This window comes from Haliotis cracherodii, unplaced genomic scaffold (assembly GCF_022045235.1).
Source record: "Haliotis cracherodii isolate W230 unplaced genomic scaffold, xgHalCrac1.p SCAF_26, whole genome shotgun sequence".
In the NCBI taxonomy this organism is placed as follows: domain Eukaryota; kingdom Metazoa; phylum Mollusca; class Gastropoda; order Lepetellida; family Haliotidae; genus Haliotis; species Haliotis cracherodii.
The window spans coordinates 6016868-6037700 of NW_027266282.1; the positions used below are offsets into that span (position 1 = coordinate 6016868).

The 20833-nt window shown below is 38.3% G+C and overlaps 1 protein-coding gene across 1 annotated transcript in view; it reads right to left on the minus strand.

Annotated features, from left to right (window-relative positions):
• The window catches only part of LOC139473078 (neurogenic locus notch homolog protein 1-like), a 43898-nt gene that overhangs the window by 10460 nt on the left and 12605 nt on the right, over positions 1-20833 (minus strand). The window contains exons 7-30 of the mRNA XM_071255591.1: positions 20731-20796; positions 19930-20078; positions 19036-19085; positions 18159-18276; positions 16415-16588; positions 13969-14116; positions 13164-13277; positions 10700-10751; positions 9365-9505; positions 8506-8598; positions 8094-8192; positions 7699-7797; positions 7338-7436; positions 6273-6371; positions 5789-5887; positions 5435-5533; positions 4373-4471; positions 3890-3988; positions 3535-3633; positions 2469-2567; positions 1986-2084; positions 1632-1730; positions 569-667; positions 86-184 (exon numbers count right to left, since the gene is read on the minus strand). Coding sequence (XP_071111692.1) covers positions 86-184; positions 569-667; positions 1632-1730; positions 1986-2084; positions 2469-2567; positions 3535-3633; positions 3890-3988; positions 4373-4471; positions 5435-5533; positions 5789-5887; positions 6273-6371; positions 7338-7436; positions 7699-7797; positions 8094-8192; positions 8506-8598; positions 9365-9505; positions 10700-10751; positions 13164-13277; positions 13969-14116; positions 16415-16588; positions 18159-18276; positions 19036-19085; positions 19930-20078; positions 20731-20796 — 2491 coding nt within the window. The remainder of the gene's footprint in view (positions 1-85; positions 185-568; positions 668-1631; positions 1731-1985; positions 2085-2468; positions 2568-3534; positions 3634-3889; positions 3989-4372; positions 4472-5434; positions 5534-5788; positions 5888-6272; positions 6372-7337; positions 7437-7698; positions 7798-8093; positions 8193-8505; positions 8599-9364; positions 9506-10699; positions 10752-13163; positions 13278-13968; positions 14117-16414; positions 16589-18158; positions 18277-19035; positions 19086-19929; positions 20079-20730; positions 20797-20833) is intronic.

Genomic DNA, 20833 nt, shown 5'->3' on the forward strand with positions numbered 1-20833 from the left:
CCGTGCATTCATATGCACACATATAATAAAGAAATGGGCAATATCACATAGGAATTTAAAGAATGTTTTGAAATTTAGAACTTACGACACGTGGTTCCAGTGTAGAACTCTCTACAGGCACACGTGCAGGTATCAGTGGTCAGTGTTCCTCCGTTTTGACACGACTTTGTGCATGTGTTTGTCTCTGTGATTGGAATGAGATCCAGTTACTATTAGTTTTTGTAATTTATGCTGCCATAGTTATTTTATTTATGACATAGGATACTATTGAAAGCTTATTTGACTTTTAGTTTTCTAATTTATGGCATCATAGTCTTTCAAAGACATAGTTTCTGTAATGCAAAATTTAATGAAAACAATAGCCTGAAAAAAAACACATTTCAAAACTTATTATTTTTTGAGTTTTTGTTACATCTATCACTCTGCCAGATTGGTGTTATTTTATAGTGGAACAATGGATTCGTGCCAGGAACATAACAATTAGAACATAACTCGTATTATGCATCGATACATGCCGTCCAGGAATATTTGACATCATCTGGGATTCTAATTGAAATTCATAACTTACGACACGTGGCTCCGGTGTAGAATTCCCTACAGGCACACGTGCAGGTATCTGTGTTCAGTGTTCCTCCGTTCAGACACGTCTTAGTGCATGTGTTCGTCTCTGAAAAAAGAAAGCAACAAAACATCATCGTGAAAAATGATAATACTGACAGTCAATGTTCAGTAATTGAATTCTGTCAGGTTTTTTTGTGGTTTCTTTATGTAATATAATGACAGCCATGGATTCTTCCACGCCACTGAAACATTTACTGTAACATAACATGAACTATAAATGGATATACCTCAAGTGTTTTCACGAGCTCAGATAAATCATTGTATTTGGAAATTCGGAATTTACGAACGTTCCTATGTACAAGTAACGGATGGGATTCTAAAGAATGTCTTGAAATTCATAAACTTACGACACGTGGTTCCAGTGTAGAACTCTTCACAGACACACACACGTGCAGGTATCACTTTTTCTGTTATTGTTTTACATTTGGGGGTCTGAGGTAATGACTTCAACTGATACTTTCACGGTAGTAAAACAATTCTAACACAACTCGAACTATTCAAGCTATTAGGTCGTCGAGAAATGTTCGACATCAGCTAATATAAGTTGAAGCAGGATCACTCGGGGTACATGGGGTTGTATGCGTCACGCGTTAGGTTTTATGCCACAAGCCGGAGGCGAGTGGTATGAAACCTAACGGGGGACGAATAAAACCTGATGTACCCCGAGTGATCCTGCTACAACGAATGTATCTTACCGACATGTTTTAATATGAAATAGTAAATGAATTAAAACAAACTCTGAATAGATAGAAAACAGCTGTTCTGTTGAGCAGAGGATAGCTTCACGTGACCTTCATTGACGTGGGAAAAGTGTGCAGCTTTTTGTTTGGAAGCAGGGTATAAGGAGTTTATTCTGCCTCTCAGAAATCCACGTGCAGCCTGTATTGCTCATGGAGGGGTATAAGATTCCTTCCCCTCCAAGGCGGAATACACAGTATCTAAGATCACGTGGACCAATCGGATCTCATCATTCTGACATGGAGATAGGATTTTTTAAATTCAGAACTTACGACACGTGGCTCCAGTGTAGAATTCCCTACAGGCACAGGTGCAGGTATCACTGTTCAGTGTTCCGCCATTGAGACACGTCTTAGTGCATGTGTTCGTCTCTGAAAACAACACAAACTATCAACAACAGCACGAGAAGAAGGGTTTCTATTGATAGATAAATATTAGCATGTTGGCTTCCTAAATCAACGTGACTTTGTATATTTCAAACTTATAACAGTATCAATAACATTTTGAAAAAAAATCTAGTTTACAGCACAACATTAATATACCGTGCATTCATATGCACACATATAATAAAGAAATGGGCAATATCACATAGGAATTTAAAGAATGTTTTGAAATTTCGAACTTACGACACGTGGTTCCAGTGTAGAACTCTCTACAGGCACACGTGCAGGTATCAGTGGTCAGTGTTCCTCCGTTTTGACACGACTTTGTGCATGTGTTTGTCTCTGTGATTGGAATGAGATCCAGTTACTATTAGTTTTTGTAATTTATGCTGCCATAGTTATTTTATTTATGACATAGGATACTATTGAAAGCTTATTTGACTTTTAGTTTTCTAATTTATGGCATCATAGTCTTTCAAAGACATAGTTTCTGTAATGCAAAATTTAATGAAAACAATAGCCTGAAAAAAAACACATTTCAAAACTTATTATTTTTTGAGTTTTTGTTACATCTATCACTCTGCCAGATTGGTGTTATTTAATAGCGGAACAATGGATTCGTGCCAGGAACATAACAATTAGAACATAACTCGAATTATTCATCGATACATGCCGTCCAGGAATATTTGACATCATCTGGGATTCTAATTGAAATTCATAACTTACGACACGTGGCTCCGGTGTAGAATTCCCTACAGGCACACGTGCAGGTATCTGTGTTCAGTGTTCCTCCGTTCAGACACGTCTTAGTGCATGTGTTCGTCTCTGAAAAAAGAAAGCAACAAAACATCATCGTGAAAAATGATAATACTGACAGTCAATGTTCAGTAATTGAATTCTGTCAGGTTTTTTTTGTGGTTTCTTTATGTAATATAATGACAGCCATGGATTCTTCCACGCCACTGAAACATTTACTGTAACATAACATGAACTATAAATGGATATACCAAAAGTGTTTTCACGAGCTCAGATAAATCATTGTATTTGGAAATTCGGAATTTACGAACGTTCCTATGTACAGGTAACGGATGGGATTCTAAAGAATGTCTTGAAATTCATAAACTTACGACACGTGGTTCCAGTGTAGAACTCTTCACAGACACACACACGTGCAGGTATCACTTTTTCTGTTATTGTTTTACATTTGGGGGTCTGAGGTAATGACTTCAACTGATACTTTCACGGTAGTAAAACAATTCTAACACAACTCGAACTATTCAAGCTATTAGGTCGTCGAGAAATGTTCGACATCAGCTAATATAAGTTGAAGCAGGATCACTCGGGGTACATGGGGTTGTATGCGTCACGCGTTAGGTTTTATGCCACAAGCCGGAGGCGAGTGGTATGAAACCTAACGGGGGACGAATAAAACCTGATGTACCCCGAGTGATCCTGCTACAACGAATGTATCTTACCGACATGTTTTAATATGAAATAGTAAATGAATTAAAACAAACTCTGAATAGATAGAAAACAGCTGTTCTGTTGAGCAGAGGATAGCTTCACGTGACCTTCATTGACGTGGGAAAAGTGTGCAGCTTTTTGTTTGGAAGCAGGGTATAAGGAGTTTATTCTGCCTCTCAGAAATCCACGTGCAGCCTGTATTGCTCATGGAGGGGTATAAGAGATTCCTTCCCCTCCAAGGCGGAATACACAGTATCTAAGATCACGTGGACCAATCGGATCTCATCATTCTGACATGGAGATAGGATTTTTTAAATTCAGAACTTACGACACGTGGCTCCAGTGTAGAATTCCCTACAGGCACAGGTGCAGGTATCACTGTTCAGTGTTCCGCCATTGAGACACGTCTTAGTGCATGTGTTCGTCTCTGAAAACAACACAAACTATCAACAACAGCACGAGAAGAAGGGTTTCTATTGATAGATAAATATTAGCATGTTGGCTTCCTAAATCAACGTGACTTTGTATATTTCAAACTTATAACAGTATCAATAACATTTTGAAAAAAATATCTAGTTTACAGCACAACATTAATATACCGTGCATTCATATGTACACATATAATACAGAAATGGGCAATATCACATAGGAATTTAAAGAATGTTTTGAAATTTCGAACTTACGACACGTGGTTCCAGTGTAGAACTCTCTACAGGCACACGTGCAGGTATCAGTGGTCAGTGTTCCTCCGTTTTGACACGACTTTGTGCATGTGTTTGTCTCTGTGATTCGAATGAGAGCCAGTTACTATTAGTTTTTGTAATTTATGCTGCCATAGTTATTTTATTTATGACATAGGATACTATTGAAAGCTTATTTGACTTTTAGTTTTCTAATTTATGGCATCATAGTCTTTCAAAGACATAGTTTCTGTAATGCAAAATTTAATGAAAACAATAGCCTGAAAAAAAACACATTTCAAAACTTATTATTTTTTAAGTTTTTGTTAAATCTATCACTCTGCCAGATTGGTGTTATTTTATAGTGGAACGATGGATTCCTGCCAGGAACATAACAATTAGAAAATAACTCGTATTATGCATCGATACATGCCGTCCAGGAATATTTGACATCATCTGGGATTCTAATTGAAATTCATAACTTACGACACGTGGCTCCGGTGTAGAATTCCCTACAGGCACACGTGCAGGTATCTGTGTTCAGTGTTCCTCCGTTCAGACACGTCTTAGTGCATGTGTTCGTCTCTGAAAAAAGAAAGCAACAAAACATCATCGTGAAAAATGATAATACTGACAGTCAATGTTCAGTAATTGAATTTTGTCATTTTTTTGTGGTTTTTCTATGTAATATAATGACAGTCATGGATTCTTCCACGCCACTGAAACATTTACTGTAACATAACATGAACTATAAATGGATATACCTCAAGTGTTTTGCACGAGCTCAGATAAATCATTGTATTTGGAAATTCGGAATTTACGAACGTTCCTATGTACAGGTAACGGATGTGAATCTAAAGAATGTCTTGAAATTCATAAACTTACGACACGTGGTTCCAGTGTAGAACTCTTCACAGACACACACACGAGCAGGTATCACTTTTTCTGTTATTGTTTTACATTTGGGGGTCTGAGGTAATGACTTCAGCTGATACTTTCACGGCAGTAAAACAATTCTAACACAACTCGAACTATTCAAGCTATTAGGTCGTCGAGAAATGTTCGACATCAACTAAGATAAGTTGAAGCAGGATCACGAGAGGTACATGGGGTTGTATGCGTCACGCGTTAGGTTTTATACCACACGCCGGAGGGGAGTGGTATGAAACCTAATGGGAGACGCATTAAACCTGATGTATCCCGAGTGATCATGCTACAACGAATTTATCCTACCGACATGTTTTAATATGAAATAGTAAATGAATTAAAACAAACTCTGAATAGATAGAAAACAGCTGTTCGGTTGAGCAGAGGATAGCTTCACGTGACCTTCATTAGCGTTGGAAAAGTGTGCAGCTTTTTGTTTGGAAGCAGGGTATAAGGAGTTTATTCTGCCTCTCAGAAATCCACGTGCAGCCTGTATTGCTCATGGAGGGGTATAAGATTCCTTCCCCTCCAAGGCGGAATACACAGTATCTAAGATCACGTGGACCAATCGGATCTCATCATTCTGACATGGAGATAGGATTTTTTAAATTCAGAACTTACGACACGTGGCTCCAGTGTAGAATTCCCTACAGGCACAGGTGCAGGTATCACTGTTCAGTGTTCCGCCATTGAGACACGTCTTAGTGCATGTGTTCGTCTCTGAAAACAACACAAACTATCAACAACAGCACGAGAAGAAGGGTTTCTATTGATAGATAAATATTAGCATGTTGGCTTCCTAAATCAACGTGACTTTGAATATTTCAAACTTATAACAGTATCAATAACAGTTTGAAAAAATATCTAGTTTACAGCACAACATTAATATACCGTGCATTCATATGCACACATATAATAAAGAAATGGGCAATATCACATAGGAATTTAAAGAATGTTTTGAAATTTCGAACTTACGACACGTGGTTCCAGTGTAGAACTCTCTACAGGCACACGTGCAGGTATCAGTGGTCAGTGTTCCTCCGTTTTGACACGACTTTGTGCATGTGTTTGTCTCTGTGATTCGAATGAGAGCCAGTTACTATTAGTTTTTGTAATTTATTCTGCCATAGTTATTTTATTTATGACATAGGATACTATTGAAAGCTTATTTGACTTTTAGTTTTCTAATTTATGGCATCATAGTCTTTCAAAGACATAGTTTCTGTAATGCAAAATTTAATGAAAACAATAGCCTGAAAAAAAAACACATTTCAAAACTTATTATTTTTTAAGTTTTTGTTACATCTATCACTCTGCCAGATTGGTGTTATTTTATAGTGGAACAATGGATTCGTGCCAGGAACATAACAATTAGAACATAACTCGTATTATGCATCGATACATGCCGTCCAGGAATATTTGACATCATCTGGGATTCTAATAAAAATTCAGAACTTACGACACGTGGCTCCGGTGTAGAATTCCCTACAGGCACACGTGCAGGTATCTGTGTTCAGTGTTCCTCCGTTCAGACACGTCTTAGTGCATGTGTTCGTCTCTGAAAAAAAGAAAGCAACAAAACATCATCGTGAAAAATGATAATACTGACAGTCAATGTTCAGTAATTGAATTTTGTCATTTTTGTGTGGTTTCTCTATGTAATATAATGACAGCCACGGATTCTTCCACGCCACTGAAACATTTACTGTAACATAACATGAACTATAAATGGATATACCTCAAGTGTTTTGCACGAGCTCAGATAAATCATTGTATTTGGAAATTCGGAATTTACGAACGTTCCTATGTACAGGTAACGGATGGGATTCTAAAGAATGTCTTGAAATTCATAAACTTACGACACGTGGTTCCAGTGTAGAACTCTTCACAGACACACACACGAGCAGGTATCACTTTTTCTGTTATTGTTTTACATTTGGGGGTCTGAGGTAATGACTTCAACTGATACTTTCACGGTAGTAAAACAATTCTAACACAACTCGAACTATTCAAGCTATTAGGTCGTCGAGAAATGTTCGACATCAGCTAAGATAAGTTGAAGCAGGATCACTCGGGGTACATGGGGTTGTATGCGTCACGCGTTAGGTTTTATACCACAAGCCGGAGGGGAGTGGTATGAAACCTAACGGGAGACGCATAAAACCTGATGTACCCCGAGTGATCCTGCTACAACGAATTTATCCTACCGACATGTTTTAATATGAAATAGTAAATGAATTAAAACAAACTCTGAATAGATAGAAAACAGCTGTTCGGTTGAGCAGAGGATAGCTTCACGTGACCTTCATTGGCGTGGGAAAAGTGTGCAGCTTTTTGTTTGGAAGCAGGGTATAAGGAGTTTATTCTGCCTCTCAGAAATCCACGTGCAGCCTGTATTGCTCATGGAGGGGTATAAGAGATTCCTTCCCCTCCAAGGCGGAATACACAGTATCTTAGATCACGTGGACCAATCGGATCTCATCATTCTGACATGGAGATAGGATTTTTTAAATTCAGAACTTACGACACGTGGTTCCAGTGTAGAATTCCCTACAGGCACAGGTGCAGGTATCACTGTTCAGTGTTCCGCCATTGAGACACGTCTTAGTGCATGTGTTCGTCTCTGAAAACAACACAAACTATCAACAACAGCACGAGAAGAAGGGTTTCTATTGATAGATAAAAATTAGTACGATGGCTTCCTAAATCAACGTGACTTTGTATATTTCAAACTTATAACAGTATTAATACCAGTTGGAAAAAATATCTAGTTTACAGCACAACGTTAACATTAATATACCGTGCATTCACGTGCACACATATAATACAGAAATGGGCAATATCACATAGGAATTTAAATAATTTTTTTGAAATTTCGAACTTACGACACGTGGTTCCAGTGTAGAACTCTCTACAGGCACACGTGCAGGTATCAGTGGTCAGTGTTCCTCCGTTTTGACACGACTTTGTGCATGTGTTTGTCTCTGTGATGCGATTGAGAGCCAGTTACTATTAGTTTTTGTAATTTATGCTGCCATAGTTATTTTATTTATGACATAGGATACTATTGAAAGCTTATTTGACTTTTAGTTTTCTAATTTATGGCATCATAGTCTTTCAAATGTAATGAAAACAATAGCCTGAAAAAAAAAAAAATTTCAAAACTTATTATTTCCTAAGTCTTTGTCACATCTATAACTCTGCCAGATTGGCGTTATTTAATAGCGGAACGATGGATTCCTGCCAGGATCTTGGTTTCTATTTGAAATTAAGAACTTACGACACGTGGCTCCAGTGTAGAATTCCCTACAGGCACAGGTGCAGGTATCAGTGTTCAGTGTTCCTCCATTGAGACACGTCTGAGTGCATGTGTTCGTCTCTGAAATGCGAATAGGAATCATTACCCAGATATCGGTTTTGTATGACAAGGCTACCACATTATTAACATGCACTGGGTCAACAGTCCTGACCAAGAGGAAGTATGTCAGTTCTTTATATCCGCACATTGCAGCGAAATACAAGTAAATAGTTTTAACTATTATAACATATATGCATGTGTTGTGTTCAATCTCCCGTGTGCCTTAAATACATCATGCAGCGCTGACTTCAGGGAAGTAACATTGATTGTACGCATATTTCTAGTTTCGATTGTAATTGTGTTTCAATGTCTTTATTAAGGGCAATGTCCATACCACATAAATCTCCAGACGAACCCGTCGGACAAACACAGAGACAAGAGGTGCTGTTCAAAAAACCGTTGTTCAGGCACTCCTTGTTGCAAGTACCTGCAATAGAGAAAAAGGAATATATTCGGAAAACGTAATCATGATTCATGTACATATGTTATAAAGGGCTGGCATTCTAGGGTATCAACCGGTTGCATCATGTGGCATGGTATGCTGTTATTCAATGATCTCAGTTCCTCGTCTCGACATAGGATACACATTTGTAAACACATTTCCACTTAGAGTGAGAGAGTAAGTGAGTATCGTCTTTTAAACCCTGCTTTTAGCAATATTCCAGTATATCACGGCGGGGGACACCGGAAAATTGGCTTCACATATTGTACTCATGTGGGTTATCGAACCCGGGTCGACGGCGTGACGAGCCAGTGTTTAACCCCACCGCGCCTTCCACACTGACATAACTGACAATTTCAAAATTTGCTTGAGGTGAGGTAAAAATTGACGATTCCTTTTTCAAAATCTACGGAGTGCCTTAAAATTGCCCCGACGTTGCATCCCCCCCCCCCCCCCCCCCAAAAAAAAAAAAAAAAAAAAAATTAGCAAGAAAAAAAAAGAAAGAAGTGAAAACATACAGCACATGAATAAATAGATTGTAATGATAAACTGCCGGGCAAAGGAAGGTCTACAGAAACAGAAACAAGAAACGGATATTCGATGGTGACGTATTTGATGTAGGTATCATTGTGATTGAACTACTTTGAAGAATGTTTTCAGCCTGGTACTAAGTGTTCATAAAGTTTGTTGATGATGTGTCAAATCCAATGTGTACACGTTCTTTTGCCCGGCAGTGTATTTTCATACTTACGTTTTGTACACGTTTCACAACAAAGTCGTCTGTTATTTTCAGAATCACACCTGCTGACGAGATTGGCCGGGATGAATTCAGGGCAGGTTTGATTGAGGGGAGAGTAGACGATACCTGGCCTGTCTCCATACAAACAGTCCTCTACAGGGAGGATAACAGAACACAAAGGCATCCTAAATAAAAGTTTCCATGACATTTTCAAATGGACATAACACTGCTATTGACATGAAAATAGAACCTACAACAACCTACAAGAATGACTTGAAAGGAAACATATACATTTATTATACCAGTGGGTTAAAGTTCCTACTTCGAGAATGTATAAAAAGAGGGAGCTGTTTAAAACTACCGATAACCTTTTTTTGTATTACAATGTCGATAAATCATGCAAGGTGTCATGCTTATGGGTGTAACTAAAAACTCCTAAACCTTTTTTTATTGTATGAAACACCCGATTAACGCCGGAGCATGTAATACTTCATGTCCATCTGACAATTATGTATGTATCCCAAGTGGGCATGGGATGAGACATTATTTCACGCTTATACTTAATGTTCACAAAATAGACTTTGGAAGTAGAAATTTTGCCAGGTGAAAATTCAACAAAACATTCACCTGAAATCCAGTCTCAATTTTGAAAGTATATGATCTTAATAGATATACAGCAAGAACAAATTATTGCGATAACATCCTCAACATACGGATTTCTAAAACAAAAATATATTTATAAAGATTTTTATTTCGATAGATATGGACAAAATATATTGATCACGCTTCTAAATGTGTGCATATTTCTGGGTTGGCTGGTTGGTTTGTTGTTGAACGCCGCACTCAGCAATATTCCAGCTATATGACGGCGGTCTGTAAATAATCGAGTCTGGACCAGACAGTCCAGTGATTGATATGATGAGCATCGATCCTCGCAATGGGGATCGATGACCGTGCATCAACCAAGTCAGCGAGCCTGGCCACCTGATCCCGTTAGTCGCCTTTTACGACAAGCATAGTCGCCTTTTACGGCAAGCATGGGTTGCTGAAGACCTATTCTACGCCGGATCTTCACGGGTCGCATATTTCTGGGTAGTGAAACTAACTACACGTATTACCCCATAGAACACAAGTATTGCTTGGCAGAATCTAGACTGGGGGGATTGAATTTGTATTAATTATTATTTCAAAGTATCTTTTAACAAAATGTCTAAGGTGTCCATCCTCAGCTCAAAGAAACATTACAGTTCAAACCTACAAAGAATAACTACATGGTTTCTAAAAACTTATAGAATTATACATAAGAACAAGAACAGTGTTATTTCAGCCATTGAGTATAGAAAGTACCGTTTGCGACAGGAGCGTCTTCCGAGTAGACACACACTCCTTCCTGACACCACTGAAAGGATACGAGAAGGATATATTACAACTAGATTATAGATGTAGATGAAGGGATACGAAAAGGATGTATTACAACTAGATCATAGATGTAGATGAAGGGATACGAGAAGGATGTATTACAACTAGATCATAGATGTAGATGAAGGGATACGATAAGGATGTATTACAACTAGATTATAGATGTAGATGAAGGGATACGAGAAGGATATATTACAACTAGATTATAGATGTAGATGAAGGGATACGAGAAGGATATATTACAACTAGATCATAGATGTAGATGAAGGGATACGAGAAGGATGTATTACATCTAGATTATAGATGTAGATGAAGGGATACGAGAAGGATGTATTACATCTAGATTATAGATGTAGATGAAGGGATACGATAAGGATGTATTACAACTAGATTATAGATGTAGATGAAGGGATACGAGAAGGATATATTACAACTAGATTATAGATGTAGATGAAGGGATACGAAAAGGATATATTACAACTAGATTATAGATGTAGATGAAGGGATACGAGAAGGATATATTACATCTAGATTATAGATGTAGATGAAGGGATACGAGAAGGATGTATTACATCTAGACAGTAGATGTAGATTGGGGGATACGAGAATGATATATTACGTCTAGACAATAGATGTAGATTGGGGGATACGAGAAGGATATATTACATCTAGACAATAGATGTAGATTGAGGGATACGAGAATGATATATATTACATCTAGATATAGATGTAGATGAAGGGATACGAGAATGATATATTACATTAAGACAATAGATGTAGATGGAGGGATACGAGAATGATATATTACGTCCAGACAATAGATGTAGATGAAGGGATACGAGCATGATATATATTACATCCAGGCAATAGATGTAGATTGAGGGATACGAGAATGATATATTACATCTGGACAATAGATGTAGATGGAGGGATACGAGAATGATATATTACATCTGGACAATATATGTAGATGGAGGGATACGAGAAGGATATATTACGTCCAGACAATAGATGTAGATGGAGGGATACGAGAATGATATATATTACATCTAGACAATAGATGTAGATGGAGGGATACGAGAATGATATATTACGTCCAGACAATATATGTAGATGGAGGGATACGAGTATGATATATCACGTCCAGACAATAGATGTAGATTGAGGAATACGAGAATGATATATTACATCTAGACAATAGACGTAGATTGAGGGATACGAGAATGATATATTACATCTAGACAATAGATGTAGATGGAGGGATACGAGAATGATATATTACATCTAGACATTAGATGTAGATTGAGAGATACGACAATGATATATTACGTCTAGACAATAGATGTAGATGAAGGGATACGAGAATGATATATTACGTCCAGACACTAGATGTGACCTAAAGGATACGAGAATGATTTTTATCAATTAACTAAAGCATTTATCCATGACATAAGCTTATGACATAAAAACATGTATGTCATACCCCAATGACATAAGTATGCAAATTAGATATGCAAATAAGATAACCGGAAGTGGGACTTTTTTCGCCGGTGCACGGGATTATTTGGTTGCACATTTCTTTCTTACTCCAGTCTTCTTTGAACCAATTCACTTTTACACAACGTTAACGAGACACATATTACTTGTACAAACTGTTGCTGGACTGAGTGATGGATAAATGCACAAAATCAAATTTAACAAGAGTTTCAAACTCAAATGTATAAAAAGCAAGCCCCGTATGCTTGACCTTGCCCCTCAGTTTATATACATCTCCAAAGAAACATTTGCTCTTATAACATTAGAAACCAACTTCCTGGAAACCTCTGACATTAGCCTTTATGGCGCATTTTGTCACCCGTGCATCTAGTGTTGGCATCGTTCGAAATACGCAAATGTTGAAATGAGGTTTAACATCATTCATATCAACCCTTTCATAATCTTTCATAATGTTTTGTAAATGTTTTCTTCAGTTCTTAATATATGCAAATCCAGTGGAACAAAACGATACATAATCATACATTGCACTTTCAAGATCAACGAACCTTAAGTATAACCCACTGACCAGGTTGGGATGCTGGAGTAACTTTTTTTCTTCTTGTTGTTGTCACACTCAGCAATGTCCAAGCTACATGTTTATGACAGCGATCTGTAAATAATCGAGTCTGGACCAGACAATCCAATGACTGACACTAAGAGCATCGATCAATGGGATACGATGCGATGCAGTGGTGCTGACCACCCTATCCTGTTAGTCACCTTCTACGACAAGTATGGTTTGCTGAAAACCAATTCTAATCCGGATCCTCACATGACTGCTGGGTTTAACTGCATTAATTGTCCAGAATTGTCTAATATAAATTATGAACGGTTTGGTTTCTTGGAATTATCTTACCTTTTTATTGCCACACGTGGTTCCTCTTGCAGCATAATGCCACCAACATTTGCCATTTTCTGGATTAAGGCAGGACATCTTCTGGCACACTGTGATGCCCGTCAAGTCCACACCCTGTGATTGTCAACAGCCAACATTATTATACAATAATAACACATGCACTGACCTCTTACTGTCTCATATACATGTAATTGTCACTATTCTTTTGTTTTGTGAGCCCAAATGAATCTGTTTCTGATAATGGTTATATAGCTTTGACGATTTATACTTTTAGTGCGTTAGTTTCGCGACAGTACCGCGGTAGGATCGCGAATGTACTGTTGTACAATACCACAATTACCGCTATATGTTCGCGAAAATACCGCAAAAACGTTTTACCTACCACAGTTGTAGAATTTCCAAGCCAAAACTGGTTACGGACATGTTTGGGTAACATTCGTGAAATTAAAACTTGAATATCTTTTGTATTCAAATGTTTATCCGTGCCTATCCCAATGCTGCATTTTCAAAACTTACGAAGCCCAATGAGATCTGCATCATAGTATGAGTGAGATAGTGAGTGTGGTGACGTACTCGCTTACCCCACCACCGCACGTCTTAGTGAGTAATACGTTACACCGCTTTTAGCAATATTCCAGCGGCAGGAGACACCAGAAATAGGCCTCACACATCGTACCTATTGAACTCGGTGTGATATTGCCCTAACTTCAGCGTGACGAGCGAACGCCTAAACCACTAGGCTACCCCTTCGCCCCTTCGCCCCGCCCCGCCCCGCCCCGCCCCGACCTACGTCGGAAGAACTCACCGTACACAAACGAGCGCCTGTGCCATATATGAGTTGACACTGCTCATGCACATCATACTGTTGTCCGTAGAATTCCCCTGTTACATCAGGGACTGATACCTGTGGCACAGACTCCAGGAGACACGCCTTGGAGAAATCACTGCTGACACTAGGCGATAAGAAGTGAAATTTAACATGGCAATTACAATTACAAACACAGTGTTATCCCATGTGCCACATCTGTTACATTTGACCACTTTCTAAATTGCATTGTGTGTTCCTAGCTTTCAGCCATGGGAGCCGTGCCAATTTTCTGTCAGAGGGAGTACACAAAGTATGTAGAACCCTCGGTAGCTGAGTGGGTTAGATCGCTGACTTCGTGTACTGGTAATAAGGTGCCTTGGTAGTATGGGTTCGAATCCCGACGGGACTCAAACCAAAAAAGAACAAGAATCTGTTTTTTCACAAAGAAAGTATTATCCCAAATATAACATGTGTTACATTTGACCACTTTCTACATGGTATTGTGTGTTAATATATGTCATGACTACATACGTTCCTTAAAAGCCTCAACAACACTTAGCGGAAGGGTCGTTGTTCGGATTGGTACTACAGGGGAGTACCCCGGGGGCGGTAATCTACAAACAGAATGTACCCAGCAATTACTAGAAGGCCCCTGCGTTTCCAGCCGATTTCTCAGATATGCGTAGCAGTGCGAAATACGAGATTAAGTTTGAGTTAGTGTGAAACTATCAAACACGGGTATCAATCGACTAGGTTCATCATGATCAACTCGAAAAAGGAGTATTACTATTACAGATCTTTATTTTGTAAATATAATTTTAATTTCGATATAGTTGTGATATAGTGATAGTACCGCGATAGTACCGCGAGAGGGCCGCGATAGTGGCGCGATAGGGCCGTGAAAGTGGCGCGATAGTGGCGCAAAAGTAGGTAATAGTGCCACGAAAGTGGCGCCATATTGGTACACTGCATGTACACTTCAGAAATGCTGTCGTGCGTTACTTCCCCATGTATATCTGATGGATGTCGTTGTTTTGCCTGGGAACTGTACCTTTCGCTTGATAAAAGTCACGGACTGATTTCCGTGATTTCGATGGGCTGTCTACACGTACTTTTTCTGTTATCTTTGTTTTTTAATGCTGCAATGAATACCCCTCTGTAATGCCTTACAACGACCCTTTCCTCAAGCGTCAAGTCTTGCACACCTCTGTTTTGCTTATCCTCTTACGTCAGTGTTACCTAGTACAATGTAAGCTTTTAGTCAGGGCCTCGTTATTCCGAGCACCGTTAGACCGGAACCCCGTTATCCCAGACCCCGTTAGACCGGAACCCTTTAGTACGGACGCCGTTAATCTTGATCGAGTTAGTAGTCCCGCTATTCCGACCTACTTATTCCAGACCCCGTTAATCAGAATCCCGTTAGTTCTGAAGCTGAACTGCATTCATCTAAATCCCATAAATACGGACCACTTTAACCCTATTGCTTAGGATTTGGTTAATCTGCGACTCCCTTAATGCGAAATCAATATTTCTTCATTAACACAGATGCAATGACTACAAAGGCACTTGACTAAAGCCATGAAGAATAGTCCAATTCCAGTGTCACCAGAAACACGTAGTTGCTTTATTTTCATTTTTGTATCAAATAAGTCAACCAACGACCCAGTAAAGCTGATCAAACCTAATCAAAATATCACAACGGCAACGAACAATGTTGAAAAAATAATATACGATGGGCTGGTTAGTCAAGCTGGTTAGGCTCATCATCAGCTCAGGGCCCTTGCCCCCTTCTGCACGCCGCCCAGACAGCGAATGGGACTTGTTCAAGCAAGCCTGCCTGGTCGAACCCACCCAGAACCTTTCGGACAATGTGAAGACTCCCTAACACTGTAGCCTTCTGCATTACCCAGATTGTCAGAAAGGCCGTATTCCTAGGTACTCTACCAAGGTCAGTCAACAGATTGGGAGGTACCAAACCTTAGACACCGAGAACAATGGGGAGCTGGACAACTTGGTACTTGGGATGCAAGCGTTGCATTTCGTAAGCGATGTCCGCATATTTTTCATGTCTTTTCTGAATCTTGTCAATCACATTAGTGTCAAAAGGGACAGAGACTTCAATGATCAAAATGATTTAATTGGATTTATCGAAAAAGGACAAGATCATGTTTGTTGGCCCTGATAGGTACGATGATGTATTCGGGGATATTCCAAAGAATGCTTCATAATTATCATTTTTCATGACGCTCTCTACATATACTGGGTCGTACCATGGATGGATCTCTGAGTCAAACCTACATCAGTAGTAGTAGTAATGGTAGTAGCAGCAGCAGCGGCAGCAGTAGTAGTAGTTGTAGTAGACTGACAAGTTCAGTCTAACAAGGGCCTACAGTATTTGTTGCAAATAAGAAATAGAACATACGAAATAACAAAAGGGAATTACCTGCCCGTGAGGTAATTATTAACGTGGTTGTCCAAATAGTCCGCGGAGCAGCTGGAGAAGACGTAGGGGTTGTTGTTGGTGGTGTCGTATGTCCTAGGCGTGCTTGTCATGATGTAGTTGTCAGCGCTGTCACAGTCGTTCCCGAAAGCAGCACCATCGTGTCTAAAGCTGAGACTATACGAGGGAGGGGAAGAGAGTCACAGAGTGATACACTACTTCAATACATACAACACAAACGAGACGAACATTCTCACAGAATAGTGGGAGTCATACAATCATTCACTCTTTATTGTATGAAAGGCCATTGGCCCATATATACATACAGATACACAATATCATTTACAGCTGTACAGCGCATTATATACTTATTGGATAACTAATATGATGCTTGACATGTAATAGAGGTATTGTAATAACAGTGGTATTAACCACAGTGGCAGTAGTAGTATAAAATACAAAAGGAATACAAAAGGAATGGAATGGAAATATGAAGTTTTACGACGTAAAGGCTTTCAGCCATAGCGCGACGTTCAATATAAAAGGATCTATCAGTAATATACTCATCATGTCAAGCCAGTTTGACAATTTAAATGTATATGCATTTCTTGTAGAAACAAACAAACAAAATGAAATGTAGATACTCCTGATCTAGATGCGAAGGTTTCAAAACAACTTATTATTTCTGGACATATCGGATTTACTAAGTAATTTACTACAAACTCGTACACTTTGATAGATGTTTTGTAATATTTTAGTTAATTTTTGACTAGGGATACCATTAAAGGATAATATTTTGTTCATGGAATAGTGGTTCTTAGTGATATCAGGCATATATTTCAATCGTAGGTTGTCGTAAATTGGACATATAAACAAAAAGTGTAATACAAAAATAAGTCATACAATGGACTCGCAGTCTGTCATACCAGAGATCATATACGGTATATACTGTATTCTGGTCATACAGACCCTGAAACACATATAGCCAATATATCCAATGCAGTTCTATCATATTTGGCCAGTCTAAATTACTGCAGTTTCTGAAGATGAAGTCTCTTGTCTCCCTTTTAATAAATTTTATAACTTGTTTTTCTGTAAAATATGTTCATTTCAGAGACTAGATGTCAGTCTATAGTCTTTCGTCGATTTCTTATGAATATGGAAAGGGTTTTGTAGCTTTAATTGTCACAACATATGGCATTTATTATGTTAAATAATTCACTAGTAGATAATTCACTGGTAAACTATTATGAGTGAGTGAGTTTAGCTTTAACAGTATTTCAGCTATACTACGGCATGTAAGCTTGTTGTGACTGACTGAGTATGGTTTTACGCCGCTTTTAGCAATATCCCAGCAATATCACGGCGGGGGACACCAGAAAATGGGCTTCACACATTGTACCCATGTCGGGAATCGAACCCGGGTCTTCGGCGTGACGAGCGAACGCTTTAACCACTAGGCTACCCGACATCCCCGTAAGCTTGTTGTGAGAAGTGATTCAGATCTTTGGCGTTTACTACATGAGGAAATTGCAACACATTGTTGCGTGGTGATATGTTCTGAAACACCATATGGCAAGGTAGTTGTAGACAACGTTGCTGTCGTTTACAACGATGTTACGCAATTTAATACCGATACTTCATCGTACAGACAGGCTCGAAAAGATGCACATAACCATATATACAAATACAAAAAGATTATTGAAGAATTTTATTGGAACACGAATCAGTTGGTGTTGCTGCTTACCTGTGTCCAATCTCATGCGCCGTTGTCCTGACGTCAGCAGTAAAGTGAGACTGGTACTGAACAATGGACACGCTTTTACTGGTCGGAGATATACATGCCTGTGCAACCGACGCGAGACCTGGGAGGAAGATAATCATACATAGTGTTTGATATAATCATAAATTGTACCTTGATATAATCATAATAGTTTCGTGATATACTCATGAATAGTATCTTGATATAATCATAAACAGTTTCTTGATATAATTATAACAGTTTCTTGATATCATCATGAATAGTATCTTAATATTTAATCACAAATAGTATCTTAATATATAATCATAAATAGTAAAAATAATTATATCAGAAATAGGATCTAATATGTAATCATAAATAGTATCTTAATATGTAATCATAAATAGTATCTTAATATATATCATAAATAATGTCTTAATATGTAATCATAAATAGTATCATAATATTATCATAATAATATCTTAATATATAATCATGGATAATATCTAAATATGTAATCATAAATAGTATCTTAATATATAATCATAAATAGCATCATAATATAATCATAAATAGTATCTTAATATGTGATCACAAATAGTATTTTCATATTTAATCATAATGGTATCATAATATGTAATCATAAATAGTATCTTAATATATAATTATAAGTAGTATCATATCAATATCAGAAATAGTATCTTGATACAATCATGAAATATGAAAATCAGGAAAATCCATTTCAAACATTTCAAGAATCGGAGACGGTTTGTAGCAGTAATTTATTTTCCAACTTCATTTCGCAATAGATTAATATCCTATTCATTAGTCACAGGCAGGTATTTGGATACATAACCTAAGCTAATAAGTAACATGTATTTACCGTTTACATCACTTATTGTCCCATCAGTTTTGTTCCAGTAGATGTCCACACTGAAAGTAAATATTCAAGTAATTTAAATAAATGTCTTGATAAGACAAACACAAACGGAGCTTAAAATATGTTCGGTATGTCTGTGATCAAAGATGTACATTTTTACAATATGCTTTTTATTGGTTTTGTCTACATCTTTCTAAAAAAACTGCTTGGTTAATGACTATTTGAAAAATACCGCTTCGAGATCCTCTAAATTCATGTTTTTTTAAAAAGTCTAAAATCAAAGTTCCAAACATACAGTTATTAAAAAAAAAATTCCTTTAGGAAAAGGGTTGATGTGGATGAGTATTCGCTACATCTAATGTCGGTATTGTAGAAACATTTGTAAACGAGACATGAAAACTCCATTTTTTTCAAACAAGATGGAAGAGGAACCTTTAAGTCAAATTTCTTTCACGTTTGTCTCAGGTTACGAATACGTCAATGCACATAATATTCTGATCCTCGAACTTCGAGTTAATGAGATTTCATATAAAGCGATTTTGCAAATATTCACGTACTGACGCCTTTTGCGACAAACATAGGGGGCCAATTCTAACATAATAACATCGCCGGCAACCTAGTAACTCCCAGTAACTGGCAACTACCTGTGGGGATTACAGAACAGAACGAACGAGGTCTATGAACTCCTCCTTTAGTCGATTCCCGACATGGGTACAATGTGTGAAGCCCATTTCTGGTGTCCCCCGCCGTGATATTGCTGGAATATTGCTAAAAGCGGCGTAAAACCATACTCACTCACTCACTTGCTTGAGTCAGAACCCGAATAACAGGCCACCGTGATGTTGCTGGGATATGGCGGACTGCAGCGCCCAACAACATCCACGTGCACGTTCATACCTCGTGAAGGACACCAGGTGGTCATGAGACGGGAAGCCGGGTGTCTTTGCCAGATCCCACATGGTGTCAAGCAGGACCCCCGCTTCAATCTTTGTCTGATCGGCCTCAGTCTGCAGGACACCATCAAACCAATCGCCACTTTCTACGTCCTGTAAAATGATGTCGCGCATATTCATTGTTTTCGAAAGAAAAATATAGGACAAAGGGGATGGTTATAGTTTACTGTTATTAATGTATTAGTCTTTTAATTCGAGACTACAAAAGGTCGGGGTTCGATCCTCGGCCGTGTCATACCAAAAGATGATAACAAATGATGGTATTTATTGTTACCCTGACCATGCGCTCGGCATTAAGGGGCTAAAACTGTGTCCTTGTGGGGTATTCATGTTAAACTGAGGCATGGTATCTCAGCAGGTTAGCACTATAAAATCAGCATTAGTTCGGACTAGTACAAACAGTCTCTCTCTTCTCAGATATTATCTCATTCTTTTTAAACCTATGCGTGAGTGCATATTTCCGCTAAATAATGTTGGGAAGTGTCAGTTTGATAGCAGGGATGCATTGTCTTGCAATATTGCCAAACATCAATCTTAAAGTCCAACGTATAATAGCAAATGGCAAATATGCGTTGTATCGCAGTAGCACCAAGCACCAACCTAGCATCCCATATAAGGTCTGACAAAGAAGAAATGTCTCGCAATAGTGCCAAGCCATCAATCCTATCGTCCAATATAAGGACTGGCAAATATGCTATGTAGGCTGCGAGAGCGCCCTGTCTATAGCTAGTTGTTCACTGCTTACCTCAATAATAAATCCAGCTAGTTTGATGTGTACTTTCGCCGACGCTGTTTTGAACCTCAGATTAACCTACAACAGTATAGTGGATAATGCATACAAGACAAAT